The following is a 21,545-nucleotide window of genomic DNA, read 5'->3' as shown; positions in this document are numbered from 1 at the left end:
AGTTGAATGAGTCTCTGAGTCTATAGATGTTGTTAATATTATAATTATATAATTGTTTTGGCGAAAGTTTAGGTTAAGTCACGAGACTGGATAAGCCGATCCGCATCTATCTGCATATTGAGTTGCGCATATTAAGAAAATCATATTCAATTAAAATAAGAAGTTGGTAATTGGGTAACTTCTCTTACTTATTATTACGTGGCTGCATGAACACTCCCAGGTAAAAGGGTGCATGTTGTCTCGAAGACGTCTTCCATTGGTCTTCGACGTCACTCGAACGTTACAATAACGTCTCCGAGACCTAAATTTAAGTACGCTAGAAAGACGTTGCACGAAGAAGTCTGAATAACGTCATTTTTAAACGAATCTGGACTTTTAACTTTTAATTTTTTCAAGGTACAATATATATCGGTCAGTTTGAATAGAAATGTAGATATGAAAGGAGGATAACGTCCGTTAAATTATGAATCGCTTTATTCGAATCGTTTAGATTCAAGGAGAATGAAAATATTTGCAGTCAAAAACCTGAAAAAAAATACTAGCTATCCTGTTTCATTTATTTTTTGTAAATGCATGTATTTTCCCATTGGTAATTCATCTTTTGATTCATTTTCCTTAGTACAGTCCTGAATACAACCATAACATTTTCTGACACACGTTTTTGTGATATGCAATACCAAGAACCAAAAATATACAGACCGCCTCGGCGCTCTGGTTGGCAGCGATGTCGGCTAGGACGCCGTAGATATCGGGATCGAATCCCGCCGCCGTCATGGATGTTTGTGGGTGTCTTGAACCTATGAAAGAAATGTTGGCGGATGTGGACAGACACAAGGCCAGGGGGGATGGGAAGAGAAAAAAAGAATATAAACAATCAATGTTTGTTCATATTATGTTGTTTCATTTCTATCCATGAAATTCTTAGCAAAATATAGGAAGCATATTAACGTCCTGAGTACATAAGAATGATGTACGCAAGACGAAAAAAAGTGCGGAACAATCGTCATCCAAATTCATTTTCAAGACGTCACCGTAAGACGTCTTCAGGCTGTGACATATTAACTCACCATAATCTCTCACAGACGCCAACAAGTTTGTCAAAACATGACCAACCAAAGATGTCTTACAGACTGAAATTTCTACCTGTCTGCCGTTGCAGAATTGGGGATTCAGTTTAACTTGCTATTTGGTAATTGTTACTTGACATTTGTTATTTTATGCTTCAATAATAAACACTTATTTGGTCTTTCGTCCATATACCTAATAATCCTAAATTAATATGACAGTAAGGCATCTCAATAGTAGATATTCCTATTATACTTACATATTTCCATTCAATTCATGTCATATCTGCAATATAATTATCAAGAATGTACACCCAAAATTTTGAATCTTCGGTAACATCCAAAATTTCTTCTTTTATCTGATCAATAAAAATCTTTATGGAATAGGGAATTCAGGAAAATAAAACATATTTCATTGTGAGCTCAAATTTCCAGATATAATTCTGTATACTCAGATAATACAAATTTTTCAACATATACATAGATGAAGAATTTTTTTTTATTCGGCGGATTCAAAAATATCTGGTCCATCGTAGATGTAGTATAGAAGATTTTTAATCTGGCCACGAACGTCGGAGTGATTATTTATTGTACCAGCCATTACTTACTCGGCCTGGACATCGAAGGTATCTAAAGCCCTTTTTGAACCCCTTGGAATTCCACTCGACGAAATGGTGGGAGATGTTGTTGTTATGTACCGAGGAGTTTCAAGATATTTTGTACTTGTATATTTTTCGAGAAACCCTCAACTTTCACTTGGCAGTTGCAACAACCTTAATTTATTGTCCGTGTTTTTACAAGTGAGAATTTCGTAATTTTTGTGAAAGTTCTTCTATATTGTTATATTCCGGTTTTTGTTCTTCTTCACATATTCCTGCTTCCCCTGGTTTCTTGGTTTTATGGTACGATCCACACTTCTCACATTTCTTCAGAATACGAACTTGCCCATCATCTGTTATTTGAAGACATTTCAATTTATCCTGGCGAGAAAAAATAAAAATAGTGAGGAAGATTTAAAATAACAGCTTGAATATCAATTATGCAAACAACTCGGATATACGAATTTCACCTACACAACCTCTAAACCCAATATTCAATTCAGGTGGGACGATAATATTTGTCACTTAATTTGTAAGGATATTACGAAAAGTAAAATATTTCGCAACTGATGATGAAAAGATACTTGCTTCCATAGTACCGGAGTGAAAAATTAAATATTTAAATATTTCCGCCACTAGACGTCTTAATAAGAATCTGCAAGGGACGCTACAATGGACGTTTTTGGAACTTTTAATTTTAATTCATAGTTACATTATATTCAAAATTAGAATGATCATTGTGTGAAACACGTTGGTGAAAACTATTTTTCGTATTTTGAAATACGCTTATCACGAAAAATGACGCTTTTCCCAACTGGTTGCACAAAAAACTATTTTGTATGATGAAGAGAATTGGAGGTTTGTAAATGAACAGTTAAAAACATTCTGCTGAATTTTTCTATAATACAATATAATGCATAAACGGTTTTTATCGCGGGCGATTTTAATCTTTCTGATTTTAGCCGCTACAAATGATACTTCAAGGTGCACCCCCTCATGCGCAATTGGGCTCATGCCCAATTGATTGACAAACTCACTAGATGTACAGATGGTCAGCAGCCTTTACATTGGATCTCATTCTTGCGAGTGTACCTTTTGCCCCCCTTTGGGAAGTCAGATCATGTAACACTTGCTACAAAATTCCAATTCTGCTCACAGAATCACTCAAGGAAACATGAGATAGTGAAAAAGATAGTGTTGTTTCGGTGAACAAATTCCGCGGTAAATCAACCCAAGACATGTGGAACGATTTTAAGCCATGGCTTGACGAATTACTCAACTTGTGTACAAAATTCCGTTGTCTCGAGTCCAACCCCAAAAAACGGTGGATCACGAAAGAAACAGCTAAGATGTTGATTCACAAAGAGATCCCCTGGCGTCGTTTCCTTCGTAACAAAACACAGGAGAATTACAGAAGCCACAGGTCGTACTCTACATTCAAGACTCGCACAAGACAGAGCAGAGTTCCAGAGAAGGATACTTTTCTAATTTGTCCGATCATCCTCGAATACTAAAGTGTGTTCCCCTGTTGTAAGCAATGGTAGTAGATCGCTCCCCCTCTAGCATGAAAAATCCGCCGAAATATTTGCCGTCAGCTTTTCTTCCAGCTTCATCAACGAACCAAATGGTACGATTCCTGAGATCAGGATCTCTAGACATACTGCCAAACTTTCAACTATAGCCTTCACCAACTCCGCTGTTATTGAAGAACTTAGTTCTGTGAATCCTTCTTCTGCCCGAAGTCCAGCAAATTTTACCCTTTTTATTTTGAAGCAGTGTGCATCCTCGTTAGCTCCACCTCTGTCTCTCATATTCACCCAATCTTTTGATTCTGGAAGTATTCAAACTGACTGGCTTGAAGCAACTGTTACTCCCTCTTCAAGTCGGAAAATGAGTTACAAGCCTCGAATTACAGACCCTCTCACCTCGGTAGTATCCAAGATCTGTGGAAGGCTAATCACTAAATCTATGATACCTTTCCTTGTGCTCACTGGCGTCCTTCCCGAGTGCCAGTTTTTTGCCGAGAAGATCAGTTCTTACAAACCTCTTCGGGAGTGTTCACGATTGAACGAGGATGGTTTTGATGATGGGAGGCGTGTATATATCCTCTACTTGATTTTTCCCGAGCATTTGACCGAGTTCCCTACAGACGACTCTTCCACAAGCTTGAGCATTTCTGAATGAGGGGAAAGTTGTTGGCGTGGATCCGGGCATTCTGGCAGAGCAGAGGTGTCTAATATTACTTCAACATCTAGGATGGTGTCCAGTGAGATAGCATATCTCAGGGGATTTCTCATTTAAGCTGCAGACCTCCCTTCGTTGCTAAAGTTTAAATGATAACAATATGAAGATGACCTCTATGCGGACCCCAGAAGCGATCACAGTATTCTTCGGGACAACCTGAGCTCTGTTGGTGACTGGTGCAGTTCGTGGCAGATGTGTCTAAATGTTTCAACATGGTACCGACCATATAGCTCAACTGAAGCAAGCTATTCCTGCTTCGTAAATCTTTTCCAGGCATAAAGCTACATATAATGTACCAATAATGAAATTTGCTGTGCCAATTTAAGTAGTATCCGATCTACCAGTACGAGAGAAACCCCTTGGATGCGGTGCAGCGTCTCGTAGCTAGACTACCCTATGGTTGGAATCGTCCTGACTTTCCAACCTGATTGAGAATATTCTCCACGTAAACTGTTAGTGATCGTCGACTGTTGGATGCTGGTGTGTCCTAATCTCGAAGCAATAATGTTTCATCCTCGGATGCTAATCTTTCATGTTTTTGTGTTTAGAATTTTCCTCTATTTTATATTGAGTCATAAAAGACTCAAGAATTTGTTAGATAATAATAATATACCTGAGGGTTCATAACTGAAAGACAGGTGGGCAAAAAACTTCAATGCAGAATAATCTAAGATGCACTACTGAGTACTCCAATACTTGTATTAAACCACTGCTTATTGACACTCAACGGTTAAACAATCATAAGTTAAGGCAGAAAGGAATCAGGGCAAGGAAGATCAATATCAGGTGAATCAGAAAGGAAATCGCCACTGAATCAAATTCAGAGGTCACGATAACTGAAAAGGACATTTTTATTGAATTCATGTTTACTAACCTTGTCCAATTTTATGCTCAGGGATAAAGATGACCTCTCCTTACGTTTACTTGGATTCTTATGTTTTCTGCTGCGTTTTATTTTACCTGATTTATCCGATTTTCGAACAGTCAAAATGATTTCCTTCCTGGGTCTCTTCTGAGCCTTATCTGAAACTAATATATTACATTCATTACACCAATTTCCCATGGTCATATTCAATTCGTGAGAGAAATATGGCAGGTTTGTCTTTTGTTTCTTGCTTACGGCAACACAAGATAAACATGCTTATCAAAAATACTGGAAAAAGAATATACAATACAAGAATTTTACATTTGGAGAGGAGCATCCTATAGTATATTAGATAACTAAAAATTAAACAAATATTGAACCAATTTCTCCTGAACTTAGGTTTATCATTTCAGGAATGAGTTTTCGGATTCGAGCAAAAAAAGTGTAATAGCCTACCCTTCAACCGGTTCTAGATTAAAGAATTTTTGCTTGATTATTTCGTTTCTGTTATATATATATATATATAACATATATTATATATAAGATATTCTTTACGCTGGCGCCCTCGTAAATATGAAAAATATAAATTCTCATCTCTCAATAATCATTCGAAAATTTTCATATAGTGACTGACTTCGACTAACATTTCTTTCGCACTCGCTTTCGCATTTTTGTTTTTTTTTATTATTACTCTTATTTCTTCCAAATCCAAATTTCCTATCCACTTCCCGCGAGTGGATCCCCACTCATTTGCAAATTCTACGCTCTAGCCTTGAATTTCTGCTATTAATTGAATTAGACAATCAACACTCAAGAATGTTCTATTTCTTTCAACTCTGAGTTAATTTCATCACCGAATATTACATTGAAATATAAGCTTTTATGGGCGAGTTAATGTCTTGACTAAACCGATTGTCCTTTTAACTCAAGACTTGATTCATATCCAACATGAAACTCCACTCCTTCAACACGTATCTTCCAACTTGAAAAATACCGTTCCTATACGTACTTCATCAAATGTTATTCTCCCGTAATTAATTTTTGTGTAACGCTGTGAGTCCGAGAAAGAATTTCCTGGCATAATTTTTCACATTTTTTTAGTTGCCCACTTCCAATTCAGGCCAAGTTTGTGTGAACCCAGCTCAACTTCGAAAATTCCTACAATTATGACAGGCTCAAAATTGAACTCGTTTTCGGATTTACTTCTTATTACAGTATTAGTTCGTTCAATAGAAAATGTTGTCTGGCCGGACTCTCAATTTTATTGCACAATTATGAAGATAAAAACTCCCATTTGTCGCCTTAAGCCAGTTTGCAACAGCCGAGAATTCTCTACCAAATTTTGGTAAGAAAACGGCAGAGATTATTTTGTATGCAACTGAACAGAGAATTCTACCACAGTGCGTATGCAACGGTAAATAATTCACGGCGCATGAATTTTCGAGTAAATTCTCTAGAGAATTCTCGGCTGTTGCAAACGGACGAGAAAATTATAGGAGGAATGATATGAGGACTTAGCCTCCTTGAAGCCCTCTCAGATATTGGAGTTTGCTGGGAGCTCTGAAGCTATAGGGCGAGCTGTAAATGGGACAGCTGCGAAAACAGATCCGATTGGGGGCACAATAGACCTCAAGATCACAGTGAATTGTAACAATCTTAACAAACTATACATATACTATCAACCTCCAAAATATCATTGCCTAGTCGATAACGTATTCGTTTGATTGTATGTTATTACATTTAGTTTTTACAAAATAAATCATTTTCAATTCTCCGAACAGTGTCCTTCACCGGTTTTATATTTAGATTGTCCTTCGAATTAACTCCAAATCGCCAACGGCTGCTATTTGATGGTGAGAATTTTCAATAGTTATTTATTAATATTATGCTAAGATATGCATATGAAATAGAGGCCAGAAGACAGAAAGACAGGAAGGATATATTAATATAAAAATTGAATAAAAAAATATATATTTCAATCATTTTTATTGATAATTTTGCTTGATAATTCTTTAGGAAATTGAAGGTAACAATTAGAATCAAATAAAAATAAGTGTCTTCTGAAACGAAATGAGATTTTAAAAAAAAGTCAACATTATCCGTTGTACCCACCCGGAGCGGACGAAACGAATACTGAGTACTGATAAATAATCAACACGAATACCAGTGATGACTGAGTACTGATTAGAACATATTCAGTTCAGTCAAATTAAGTTTTCATCTCGGAATGAGAAATGAGAAGATGGAAACTCGTTAACACCCTCATATTGTTGATTGGTGTTCTTGAAGTTGTCAAAAATTTCAGATTTTCGCAATTATCTCGGTTTCTATGGCTCCAATTATGCTAAAATTTCTCATCAAAGTTGTAGAGCATAGAATTTTGCAATAAATTTTGTCCCAAACTTTTTTTTATACGGTCAATATTTTTCGAGATAGAGGTGGAGAGCGCGCAGCGCTCTAATACAAGGTCAACCGTGAATCTCTGTCACTGATATCTTGTGTTTAGTTATTGAGTCATTAAAAATAAAAAATTGTTGAGGGTTGGGACTGTGTCTGAACGTGGAGCTAAGCTGAGGCTTACATTATTTTCTGGTTAAATATATGTAAACATTCGAATGAAACTAATTCATATGTGGTATATGACATGAAATCTTGGGAAGAATTCTTAGCAGATACTAGCAAAATCCAAAACCTTGCATTGATAGTTTCAGAAAATTTGACAAAAAAAAATTTAAGGAAGGCTGAGCTTTTTATTCAAGCACATCCGAATATCAACTTTCAAATTCCCTTAGAATTCCGTAATTTATGCAATCCACATTACATAGGTTATTTTATAAAGTCATTTGTATGAGAACAATTTCAATAATGAAACAAATTTTAAACGAACAGATTAAATAAAGCAATAAGAAGTCTTTACCTCTTATTTATCTATATGGAATCATAAACATCCCATTAAAAACCTTCCAAGAATTCCAAGATTTCAAACAAATCGGTGGTTATTTTAATAATACCCTCAGATGACTAATATACCTATTCTTTACCTGAGTTCTGGAATTTCTATCTATTCAAGACAGAGAGTATATTCGAAACCATACAAAATGGTTTGAAATATTCAAATAATACTAATTTTGATGCATTTGAAAGAAGAAACAACTTCAAAACAGAGAATTCTATGGGAAAAAAACATACTGTTGAAAACAACATCGCCTGAATTCAAAGAAATTGAATATGGTTTGGAGGAAATATTTTCACAAATGAAATTTAGTTGTTATCTAATTTAAATATAAATATCTCATCCAGCACTGTTCACATGAATCGAATTAAAAAAAAAATAACAAGAACCTCGTTAGACTATTCTGCACATTGTTTATGTCGATTAGGCAACACTATATCTTAAAATATTGTTTAATTTCGTACTTTTTCTCCAGAAAATAATAATATTAAGAATATATCTCCCTCTTTTATTATTACAATGAAATAATGCGAGCTGCCCATACGGAAGTAAAATAAAATTCCCTTATCGGATTATGATTTGTATACAAAGAACTACTAATAATTAATTCTGAAACTTGGAGTTCTCACCTGGAGTAGATTGTTTATCCATAGCTTGTTGAGACACAAAAAAATACTAGTTGCAAGTCTATTGCACTGATTTTTACACCACTTCACTTCGGCATCGACGACAACACAATGAGTTGGAATTTCAGCAATAAATGGCAGGTACTCTCGCTAACCCTAGTAGCCCTTCAAAGATTTTTAGACCGTGGTCATAAATCGGAAACTGGCAACAGAGTTGCCATTTAACGATGTTTTCTTACTCTGCATTAATTTTTGGACTCAGGGAACGCAGACCGAGCTTGGTGAAAGCAGAGATATAGAATTCTATATCTCTGGGTGAAAAGAAAGAGGACCGTAGGCCTGGGCCGGGTCAAAAAGCGAATCAACTGATAAAGGAAGATCTACCCAAAAGGTGAATCTACCAAAAAGATAGAACTATTGGCTTACTATTCTATACTCCATAGTAAATTCGAAAGTGTTTCTCCAATTCGATGAATTGCATTTAAAAAAAATAGTATTTAGCGAACAAGTTTGTCTAGAAATGAAATATATCTACCGATATGATAGATTTATCGAATGACCTATATCTGCGGATAACATAACATACTATAGGTTCTCATCAGCCTCGTGTTTATACAATCGTTATTTTTTGATCATTACATTATATTCTGGTTATTTGTTGTTTCTTCCTTTTGAATGGGGATTAATTCAAGTTGTTAGTCGTTAATTGTCAATTCCATTGCGAGCCTTTCTCTATTTTATGCCTTGTCTCATTTAATATCTTTGTGTGAAGATTTCACCAATTCAGTCCGAATGGAGTCAAGAAAAAAATTAGTAAGCAACTAGTTCATTAAGTTAAGTTATTGACGTATATTAGTAAAAATGATTTTCTCGTATTATTTTGAATAAATTATCACTTGCAAATAATCAACTGTTTTCATTTCAACTCTAACTTTCAGAACTTTCGTTTTTCAAAGGAGAACCCAATTTTTTTATGTCAATTCTTTATGTATTGCATTCTGCGAAGAAAAATAATGATAATATTTTAACATGTTAATGCTCTTAAAATGAATAATACCTGAGTTATTTAGAATTTTCTTAATTTTTGTCGTACGTAGAGACAAATTTATAAAATCTGCTTCATATCGATAATCTTCTTTTCCGAATTCATTTATTTGAAAAAAAAAGCAAAATACTTCAGAATATATATGGCCTCAGAATAACTATTCCCAATTATCAGAAATGATAAAGGGCATTTAAATAAACATTTTTTATTTATAAACTAGTGTCCGAAAATGTCTCGGTGCCAAGATAACTAGAAATATTAGGTGATATTAGTAACGACCACCGTTTTCCATACATTTCCGCCGAAGTTTTGAAACACCTGCGGACGTTCACGAATATCATAAAACGCTAAAATAAATAATTCGAGCCACTAACTCTTCTTGTGAATAAACAGCTGGTGTCTCATAAACCAATGATTTAATATGACCCCAAATACAAAATCAAGCGGCGTCAGATGTGGTGAACGTGCAGGCGAAGAAATCGGGCCCCCTCTACCGATCCATCCATTTGGAAACTGTGCATTACTTAATTAATTTTTCAATTTTGCAAGTAACTAACTAAAATTTTTCCTGTTGTAAAAACTGAGTTTTTAAGGACCTTTAATTTTCCTTGACACCGAGCCATTTTCGGACAGTAGTGTATTGATAAAAAAAATTTATTTTAGTGCCCTTCAACATTTCTGAAAATAAGGAACAGTTCTGAGACACCCTGTATATTTATGTTTATACAAACCATATTATGTAATATATTTTTGAAATCACCGATAATTAAGCTTTCAAAAAATTGCACAGAAATCATTTAAAAAACATTACTTTGTGTCAAAGCTTCGTAATTAAAAATCCTGCTGAAAAGCTGAGAACGCCACTGGATTATATGTAAAAAAGTGCCTGAATAATGTTTCAATTTCAGAGCTATATTATATCAGTATTAGCGAAGATATAAATTTATTTCAATATCGCCATTTTTCGAATTTTCGCTTAAACTCGAAAAAAAAAGAAAGTGGCCATAAATGACTACTTCTCTTGTTAGTTTCTCAGTAAAAGAGGACAAGAATGGAATATCAGATATCCGATTTTGTCTATCTCCCCTGCTTTAAAAGTGAACTAATACATATTCCGCTTCTTCATCTGAATCTGAACGACTCATATTTTTCTACATGATATGTTTCTACAATCAGATAGACAGTGAGTGCAGAGGAATAATTTCCTTCTATTGGGACACCTAAAAAAAAAGGTGATAGTGTTTTTTTTGGGAAAATATCAGCAACTGAAAATTTTAAATTATAATTTGAAAAATGAACACATCATCAGTATTGACGCACTACTTCACTTCGCGGGAGATAATTTGGAATATAACTTTGAAACACCAATGGATTATAAATACAAAAGGGTGAAAGAAAGCCAAATTTCAGGTGAATCAAATTGCAGCCAAAACTACTTTCTTGTGGAAAGTTGAAATTTTCACGATATTCAAATGTTCCGATGGAAATATCAGTCATTTTTAATGGGGATTTTGAGATTTTCGTTAATTATATCCGATTTGTTTTCATTTTGTGTCTGTTTTGTGAAGATTGTTTGCCATAACTGGATTCCAGAGTTTTAATACACTTCGCCAAAAAAGTATCGCATCATGAATATAAAGCGCTATATCATTGTACCTAATTTATATACTTTCTTCATATTTTTAGTAAACAATGTGGTTATAAGTACACAAGAGAAAAAAAGAATAAACACAATGTTTCATCGTTTCTTTCAGACAGTAAAAAAATTAGGCAAAAAAATGAAATTCTTAGCGTTGTCCATCTGTCCATCAAACTGCAGGCCTAGCATAATTATCAGTTTAGGATGCTTATTCTTTCAAAATGAACGTTCATAGAAACATACAGAATAATTTAACTTAAGAAGAAGTAATCAGAATCATCACATTAATCCAAGTATGACGGAGTCAAAGGTACGTTGTAAATTTGTTGCATATCAATCAGTCAAGTGTATCCAGGGCAGTAGTAAGATATAGGGAGACAAGTGAATATCGAAGACAACCAGTAACAGGCCGTCCAAGGTACACCACCCACGCAGACAACCGTTTTTTGACTCTACAAGCTTTACGTCGGAGGCATGTCACATTTACAAAACGACTTGGCTATCGTCCGCAATACGCGCGTGAGTACCTTAACTGTAAGAAACATCCTCAGGAATAATGGAATAACAGCTAGGGCAAAGATTATAGAGAAGGAAGATGGGAAACGAAGCGACTACACTTGCGTGAGCGCCACCTGGTGGTTCCGTTGTGTATTAAAATACTAAGACTGGTTAAAATATTTATTCAAGGGCCATTTGGCATTTCACGGAGATATTTCAACATTACCGTTTTGTTTACGTTTTGATTTTCGTACCGCTCGTTCAACTCGCTCGTTCTAGTCACCTTATTTCAATGTTATTTGTGTATATAGTGAAAACTTCAAAATCAAAGATTTTGCTCAAAATGTCGTATGGAAAATATTGTATGGTGAAGAACTGTTGAAACTGCCGTTTGGGATTCTCCGAATATAAGTAGTAAAAGCTACACCATGTGCAGTGAACATTCTACCAAAGATTATAGAGTTAGGTTCTAAAATCTATAATCTTTGCATTTTACTTAGAGTCAATTTGAATCTTTTCATCCACGCAAGTTGCTGTATGCAGGAAGCATCCCATGCATGAAAGGGCCACCAAAGGAACCACATGCGATGGAGGGCGAGCAGTTTGAAACTGATACATCGAATACTGATGGTAAGTCTTCCTAGATATCTGCAATGCATAACTGAATTCATTACTCATTTATCGTATATTGAATGCATATCTTTTTTATATGCAGGAAGCATTCCGTTCAAGGAGGGGTCACATTAAATGGAAAGCAAGCAGATTGAAAGTGTTACGACAAATACTGATGGTAAGTCATCCTAGATATCTGTGACAAAAATAATAGAATGAATTATCATCTTACATATGAGAAAATTTATGCAATATATTGAATTAATTGTTTTATTATGAAAGTAGATTACAAGAACTTCCCCTTTTTCAGATATTCTTTCGAGTGTACCTGAAAGAAGTTCCCACACTCTGTAGAGTACTTCCAAGTCTTTCCCTAGAAGTGATAGAAAGATCCGAAAAGTGAAATTAACAATTAACTCCTTGGAATGCTAAATATATGGTACCTATATCGATTATTTGTTCATTTAGATTTCTGATAAAGATTGTACAAATTCAACAAATTATATTGCCTCAAAAAAATTTATTGCATGGAAATAAGAACTTTGATATATAATATTCAATATGTATTTTTGTATCCTTTATCCAAAGCTGTATTATTTGTATACAGGTGTTTTCAAAGGTGAGAATTTCGACACAATTATTCTCACCAGTTGTACATGTCAAAAAAAAACCTCACCTTCAAATATACCCTGTAAAATCTTCAATTCTGTCATATTTTTTTATAAATTTCGAATAAAAATATAGCAAATCTAACAGAGTATTTTATTAATATTAATTGATTCAAAACAATGTTTACATAAAAAAAACCATCCTGATCACGAAACAAAGCCCTGGTACTGTTTTGTCGCTCAGGATGTTTTTTTCTGGTCTCGACTAAGTCGATATTCGAATCCAATACAAGGAATAAAATTCGAATTTCGCGCCCTTAAATTATAAAGCAGACAACTGTAATTTTACTGTTTGACATTACGATTTCAGCGCCATCTAATTTCTCAGTATGTGAAACACAAGCCCAAAGTGTAGTCGGTTTTTAGTACTAGATTAGTAGGGTCGTTTCCCATCTTCCTACTCTATAATCTTTGAGCTAGGGTAGCAACAGTAGCTCCTCGGCTGACTAGGCAACACCGTGTAGCTCGTTTGAGATTTGCAAGGGAACACCAAAGATTATAGAGTTAGGAAGATAGGAAACAGCCTCATATCGCTAGTACTAAAACTAAAAACCGACTACGTTTTGGCCTGTGTTGCACACAATTGACAATCAGATGGCGCTGAAATCGTACTGTCAAACTGTTAAATAACAGTTTTCTACTTCATAATTGAAGGGCGCGAAATTCGAATTCTGTTCCTCAATAAAAGAGCGCGAAATTCGAATTCTATTCCTTTTACTGAATTCGAGTATAGACTTGGTCGACACCAGAAAAATCATCCTGAGCGACAAAACAATAATAGGCTTTTGTTTTGTGATCAAGATGTTTTTTTCATCTAAACATTGTTGTGAATCAATTAATATTAATGAAATATGTACTGTGTTAGATTTGCTATACTTTTTATTTGAAATATATAGATAATTTGACAAAATTGAAGATTGTACATGGTGTATTCAAAGGTCAGGGTTTTTTTTAGGGGAAGGTACAATTGGTGAAAATAATTCACCTTTGAAAACACCCTGTACACAAATAATTGAGCTCTTAATATAGGACACTACAGAACATGGTGAAATGTTATATATCAAAGTTGTTAGTTCTACACAATACATTTTTTTCCTATAAATACAATCAGTTGAATTTGTACAATTTCTATCAGAAATTAATATGAACAAATATTCGATACAACATAAGAATTCTTTTACATATTAGTTACAGAATTTTCAGAACCACAATTAAAAACAAATTTACATAGGTGTAACCTGTATATCGGTAAAGATATGTAAGAATAACAAGTCATCTCCAAAATGCAAATAACATCACCAATAACATGAATTGCATATCAACATAATAATACATATATCCAGCTATAAATGATAAAATTCAGTGATAAATTGAAATACGTGTATCTATTCCAATGTATAAAATTGTAGACTAATGCCCGGTACTTTCACCTTCGAATAAATTTTATTCACTGTCAATAAGTATCTGTCAAATAATTTCTTATCTGAAGGATACCTTATTTCGGTGCTTTCAGATGAAATTATTTGACGAATAACAATTCTATGAAAACACGGTATACTACTTTTCACTGATTAATGTAAAGTAAGACACCGCATTGTAGAAATTGTCATAATTCCAACTAGAAAGCAAATATTTCGTGAAAATCACACAAATAATAACCATACATACAGAATCTTAAAAATTCTACCAATAATGACGTACCGACATTCGATCTATGACAAATAAACTCATATTATTAAGTTTCAATGACAGATTTATTCGATGAATAACACTATCTGAAACTGAAAATACTGCATTTTTACTTATCCTGAGAATAAGACTTATCTATCGAATAAATTTATTTATTCGCACGTGAAAGTACCGGGCCTAAGAGTGTGTAAGAGCTTAGGAGAACGAGTGTATTTTATTTGGTTTTGAGAAAATCAGATTTAAAGTTAAAAATTATTCGCAAATTCGACCTGTTGGTTTCTCAAGTACTTTGTATTGCTCTGTCTTTTTCACTTGAAGTTTTGGACTTACTCTTTCATACCATCCTCAGCTTGTCCCACCACTTACTCATAGACAACGTGGTGATCGTTAAAGTGCAACTCTTCACATAGACTAATTTCATCGAACATCAGAGAACAAGTTTCTTTTTTCTGCTCAGTATTTGGGAGATGCAACCTCAAGGAATCTATAATGACTCTACGTATTCCAGGAGAAACTTTTTTACTGCAGTTCACCAAGTCAATGTTTTGACATACTGAAAATCCTATTCACTTCAGAGTACTGAAAATAAAAATCAATCAATATCAGAGTCACATTGCACAAGTTTCAATACTTACGTTCCCATTTTTATGATAAATTCAAAAAACTTATATTCGTAGAATCTTTTGTACTACAGTTTCCACAGTTCCTCACCATACAATAGTTTCCATACGACATTTTGAGCAAAGATATTTTTCTTTGATTTTGAAGTTTTCACTAAGGAAATACACAAAAAACTTGAATAATAAACGACTAGAATGAGCTTAATAAACGACGAGCGGAAAGAGAATCAAAACAAAACGGCCATAATCGATTTCAAGCGAATAACCTGGTCATCATGGGTAATTACCAACGATAACCAACAATAACCAACTGCATTCAAGCGCTTTTGGTCATTATTGGTTATAATATCGTGACGTCATGAAATAGCCTTTCAACGTCATCATTCTGGACCGCAGATAACCGGAGATAACCATACTCGAGAGCTGGGTTAAACTTCTGGTTATTGAAGTGAGGTTAGAAGTTGTGAAGGGACATAACCAAGAGCAAAACCAGCAATAACTGCGGTTATTACTGGTTATTCGCTTGAAATCGATTCATGTTTCTTCAAATCTTACAAAAGTCAAATTATGTTTCTCCAAATGGCCGTCGAATAAATATTTTAACCATGCTTAGCATCTTAGTAACACAATTGAACCACCAGGTGGCGCTAACGCAAGTGTGTTCGCTTGGTTTCCTATCTTCCTAACTCTATAATCTTTGGGGAACACGTTAATTTGGGATATTGATGATTGGGCCAATGTACTGTCCACAGACGAATCGAGATTCCGCCTTTACACCTCCGACCAACGTATTCCAGTGTATAGACGAGACGGAGAGCGTTATTTTCAGTGTAACATAAGGCCTTCTGCCAATTTCGGAGGTGGCTATACCATGCTATGGTGGATGTATCTCTTTAAGGGGCCGCACAGAATTGGTTGCAGTAGCTGGAAGATCACTAACTGCCGACAGATGTATAAGGGATATTTTACAAGGACATGTCGTACCATTTACCCCTTTTGTTGGAGTAATTTCATCCTAATGCATGATAATGCATGTCCTCACGTGGCCAGAATAGTATGCTACTACCTTGAGGAAGTTAACATTCATGTTTTGAACTGGCCTGCAATTAGTGCTGACTTGAACCCAATAGAACATGTTTGGGACTATATTCTGAGGAATATACGAGCCCTCAATAATCCCCCAGCAGATCAGCGACAACTCCAGAATGCTTTAATTGAAGGATGGAAGAACTTGAGGCAGGACTATATACAGAGGTTAATTCAGAGCATGCCGAACCGAATTTTTTGAGTTATTTTAAATGGAATTATTGCATTTATTTCAATTAACATTCTTTTCTCAACCAATTCATTTGGTAGATCCTGTATTGGTTGGGACCAAGCACTAAAGGATATTCGAAATGTCATAAAAGCGCTTTTGCAATGGCTATGTATTCAAATATCTTTCTAAGCTTCTGAAATACAGTGATGCGATACTTTTTTGGCGAAGTGTAGTTGACAGTATTAAATTAATAAATAATTTGAATAGTCTGTACCTATTTATGAACCAATTTCTCGGTATGTTTGATTATGCGGGAACCACTTTTCTGAAACCTTGACTTCAACATTATCTAAAATAAACAAATTAATTCAGATGCATAACATCCGTAGATAATTGAATCAATGAATGTTACGATCTAAATCGAACTAACAAACTTGTTTATTATTTACCTGCCTTACTATGAAGGCGTGATCCATTTCCTATTATCTAAAATGGCTCAAAGCGGAAAACCAATAAATTTCCGCAAGTTGAGCCAGTAAGCAAAAAAAGCGAGAAACATTGTTTATGAGTTCAATACTGTAAAAATAATGTAAAATAAGTAGAAGTAACAGAGATAACAGCCATCATAATCATAATCATAATCTTTATTGGTCCCTTCAGACATTAAACAATATATGAGACAAGTCAATTGTGAGATCACAAACAATAACAAAGTTGCAATAAAAAATACAAAATCACAATAACAAAGATGACATGTTATCGTTCAGGTACTCTTCAACACTATAATATGCCCTAGACAATAGGAGTGTTTTAATTTTTTTTTGGAAAGTTTTACATCTTTGAGCGAGTGCAGCGATGGGCCACTCGTATACACTAGCTTTGTTTTGGTTCGCACTTGAGGCGGTTCTGAATCGGTTCAAAGTAGTGGAGCAGCAATGGTGTGGGAAGCTACACGCATGCTACGCGCGAGCTTACGCTGAATAAATAAATATGCGACTGTTTTGAACCGTTCTGGAACCATCCTAAAAGCGAACCAAAACAGGCCTACTATGGCCCGAGCCGACCCCCGTACGAGCGGCGACTTGGTGCAATGGGTTTGACACTATTCGAGGATAGGCGTGTGCGTGGCGATCTGATTTTCACTTTTCGAGCTGTGACGGGTCAATTCGGTGGGAGGGTTCGCGATATGTTCCCTCTGAACAGAAACAATCTACGAGGGCATATCTACAAACTGAGACGGGAGAATTTCAAGTGCGCCCAACGTCAACACTTTCTCCCTAATCGTGTGTTTCATAACTGGAACCGATTGCCCGGGGAGGTTGTTCAGTCATCATCAATAAACTCCTTCAAGAACAATTACGATAGGTGGAGGTCCTCTCGGTGAGGGACCTCTGGTGTGCTGTCGGTGTGCGGACTGTGCTGTGGCGGGTGCATTCGAGTGTTGTGTTCATGCTGCGGTTTTAAGGTAGCTTCGTTTGATCCTAGACTCTATTTACCCGCGCCCGTTTGTACGCATTAGATGTTTATTTTTCCAGACTTTGTGAATCGAGTGTATAGGTTTGTCCTCTACTCGTTACTGTTGTTAAATAAATAAATAAATAAATAAATCTTTAGATCTTTAGGAAAATCAGAGTTCAGATCTGTTGTTTTGGCAAATCCTTTCATTTTGAGTTGATATATGTATTCTGGTAACGCACTTGCCCCTTTCTTCTTCAACCAATTGTCCACAACCTTTACCGTTGTATAAGGACAACATACATATTTGAAAATTGATACCTTCACAAGAAAGTTGTAATCCAAATTACACAGAAGATCATTTACTAAGCACTTCTAATTACTAGATATTTTCAACAAATTAAGAAGTATTTTTCAAGAAATCTCGTATCGAAACACATAAATATTTCCATATTCCGATGCAAACAGAACTCTTACTACTATCTAACTGTAGAAATTGACAGAAGGTATCATATCGCTTGGTTGGAATTCCCAATACTTACTGAATATTGGAAGAAATTTGTTCCTCGACGATTTGCTTCGATTTCATTAAGATTGCGTACAGTTGCTAACTGTTCCCAGATATAACCTAAAAACTGAATTAGGTACATTGATTTTCACTAACATAAGCTGTTTAACCACGACACGTCTTTCGCTATCACAGTGGGATGATCAGGTGAGTGCAGGTTAACTTTCAGGTAGTTTACCTTCTGGAAATATTCGTTAAAAGATTTGATGTGAAGGAATCATGAGGAATTGATTCTAAAGGTGCTATTAATTTGTATATATTTCTATATTTCATACCAGTGAAATATTTTGAAATGAATTAGCTTGTTTTGTGGAAATAATTGAATACAGTTATATATGTTCGGAAAATCCACTTCTTCTTCTTTCTTTTGCTAGGACGAAGTCCTGTTTTCTCCAACTTTTCATTCGATGTCCTGTGACATGAAGTCCAGGACTCAGCCCATCTCTTCGGGGGTCTTCCTAAGGGTCTAGTTGTGTTCGGTTTTTCCTTGTATGCGGCTTTGGCGAGTCTATCGTCCTGCATCCTCTCTACATGCTGTCTCCTATCTCTTCTTCTCCCTTGTGACCACCTTACGACATCTGGCATATTATCGCACCGCTCCCGGATCTCACTGCTTCGCTGACAGAAGAAGAAGAAGAAGAAGGAAAATCCACTGCATGCCCGATGAATAAAGGAAAAAATATACACATTCAAAGAAATATATTTGCTTCATAACTAAGACACAAAAGGTGTTGAGAAATACCTTACTACATATATATGTAACTGGAGTAGTTTCAACTATTCCGATAAGATTTGAGATAACTGACATATGAGGGGTGCTTGAAAAGTGATACTTAAGATCCATCAAGTTTTTGCAACTATTATGGGCTTCCATAGTGGCCTTGAGTTGAAAGGTGTTGGAACGTGTTCTCTCGTTTTGCAGAATTATCTTGCACATCTTCATTTTCATCCCCAATTCCACTCAGTAAATCCAGTAGCTCCTCCACTCTAAAAAACATTCACCTATAGAAAGTTAACTCAATTCAAACTTCCTACAGAGAAATTTTTATAAATTTTGATGTGCAAGGATTTTATGATATGATTATGTTATGATAGCTAGTGATAATATAGGTATAGAAATTTATTAATTTCTATTTACTTCAATTTTTTTTCTTACTTACCATTTTTCAGAACACTCATATCCAACCTTGATGGACACATTCCCTGCATCTCAATACTGTCACCTGATTTTCTATTCTGTTCTTTACTTGTTGAAATAAATCTTAAAATTGATTACGCAAAGAATTGCAATGTTTTTATTGCCCATTTTATATTCCTTGAGGCGGCGAACTTGTTTTATTAATCTGAAGATGGTTCACTTCCTTCTGGTATCATATTCACATTGGATAACAGAAACTAGGAATTCAGTGGTAAAGATCAACAAACCATAGCTAATATGCCAACGTTCCGCAATAATATATTTGCTTCTTCAGGGCTACAAAAAATTTAAAAAATTCAGATACACATCGACAAAGAGTTCTACAAAAATAAAAAAACAAACTACAGGGTCAACAAGATGTAAAAAAGACACAATTATTCAATCAGTATGAGTTCAGTGAAATAACATCAACAATTTATCATCAATTCCGGTAAATAATCATCAAGTACCAAAAATCTAATGAAATCTGAGATGCGTCAAAAAACAATCAAAACAAACAACAATTAACAATTGATATCATGATACTACAGTGAAATTCACCTGAAAAACAATATGCCACAAGGAGACCTACCAGAGCCATAATTATGTTTTCCACATGTTATAAATACTATTCACAACCAGCCAGCGATACATCAAAAATTTTCGAGAGCTCAGCTTACACAACTTCCGAATACCAAATTAAACACCTAATGTGATGGGCTTTTTCTCTCACCCTGGACGCTCCTTACCTTTGCTCGGGCGCCAGTGGGGCAATCAGTGGAACCCCACGTCTCTCACAGAATCTCCAAAAATTAGAGAGCCCGGGTAGACTTGAATGATCAGTGGAGAAGGGTAGCAGTGAAAACTAGGGTGGTAGCGTCTTCTTGGTCTCTGCTTTCTGACGGTTTTTAATCGCTCAAAAAGAGTACCTACCTCTTCTGACGAAAATCTAGTTCTAACTGATTTAGGGAACTGTCTCTCACTGGCAAAAATAACTGGCAACAAAATAAATGTTTAGTCCTTTATTCCTACTGGATTAAATTATATACAGAAATGTACAAGTCTCAACAAATATTGATGTCAACCGGCGTCCTGGTCAGTGTGGGGGCGGCTGATGAAACACGGTCTCTCCAGGAAAAATACGGTTGAAATAGACGGTAAATACGGTTAAATTTTGTACGGTCACTCCAGAGGAGTACGGTAAAAATAGACGGTAGTTACGGTCTGTTGAGATCCTGGCAAGTCACTCCTTCTGTCGGCGGAAATCGGTACAGTGGCTGGTCTCAGTCGAATGGCAGTGCACCCTGTCTCTCTCTCCTTGTCTCTCTCTCTCTCTGTTACCCTCTGTCGGCGGAAATCGGTACCGTAGCTGGCCTCAGTCGAATGGCAGTGCTGTCTCTCTCTCTCTCTATCTATCTCTCTCTCTCCCTCTGTGGTCCTCAAAATGGCTGCCAGTCAGACAGCAGGTCGGAAGGAACTGTCAACCTGTAACTTGATCGGTCGGAAGTCGGCAATCTATTAACAAAATAAGCACCAAAAATACGGTAGGAACACCAAGTCCTCCTGGGACCCAACGGCGGTCGAATAACGGACGCGGAAGCCGGCACTCTACACAGTCTACGATCACTAGATCAAGTTTAAAACGGTAGGTAAATATTCTCAGCCAGTCTAACGGTCTAAAGAAAGCGGAAAATAGCCCTCAGGTTTGCACTACGAAAGGAACAATAATGCTACAAGTGACTTGCCTTAAACTTTCAAACTTCTTGACGTAATTTCCAACTCACGGCAATAACACCTTACGCACTTTCCTCGGCAGCTCGATCTCCACTGACCTCGCTCTTGACCTTCCGCGCAGGGCTCGAAGAAGTACCACTCCTCGGGAAAACTGCCCCACTATCGGTAACTCATTTCCCCATTGGCTGCACTCAAATTGCTCGGTCAATCAGCCGGCTCGGAAAGAAAACA

The 21,545-nt window shown here is 35.8% G+C and overlaps 1 protein-coding gene across 3 annotated transcripts; it reads right to left on the bottom strand.

The window, feature by feature from the left end:
• Window positions 1–1,474: 1,474 nt before the first annotated feature.
• Window positions 1,475–19,783, bottom strand: LOC123308464. 3 transcript variants are annotated; one of them, XM_044891120.1, is made up of 3 exons: window positions 19,564–19,783; window positions 4,782–4,936; window positions 1,475–2,044 (listed from the first exon to the last, which is right to left on the bottom strand). In XM_044891120.1, the coding sequence occupies exons 1-3, from the start codon at window positions 19,610–19,612 to the stop codon at window positions 1,859–1,861; spliced, it is 390 nt and encodes a 129-aa protein (XP_044747055.1). In that variant the 5' UTR covers window positions 19,613–19,783; the 3' UTR covers window positions 1,475–1,858. The 3 variants fall into 3 exon arrangements, with proteins under 3 accessions (XP_044747055.1, XP_044747057.1, XP_044747056.1); XM_044891122.1 differs by lacking the exon at window positions 19,564–19,783 and adding an exon at window positions 8,355–8,530 and having other exon boundaries at window positions 4,782–4,930; XM_044891121.1 differs by lacking the exon at window positions 19,564–19,783 and adding an exon at window positions 8,355–8,526.
• Between the last annotated feature and the right edge of the window lie 1,762 nt (window positions 19,784–21,545).

This window comes from Coccinella septempunctata, chromosome 2 (assembly GCF_907165205.1).
Source record: "Coccinella septempunctata chromosome 2, icCocSept1.1, whole genome shotgun sequence".
In the NCBI taxonomy this organism is placed as follows: Eukaryota; Metazoa; Arthropoda; class Insecta; order Coleoptera; family Coccinellidae; genus Coccinella; species Coccinella septempunctata.
This window is presented reverse-complemented; position numbering and strand designations above follow the sequence as displayed.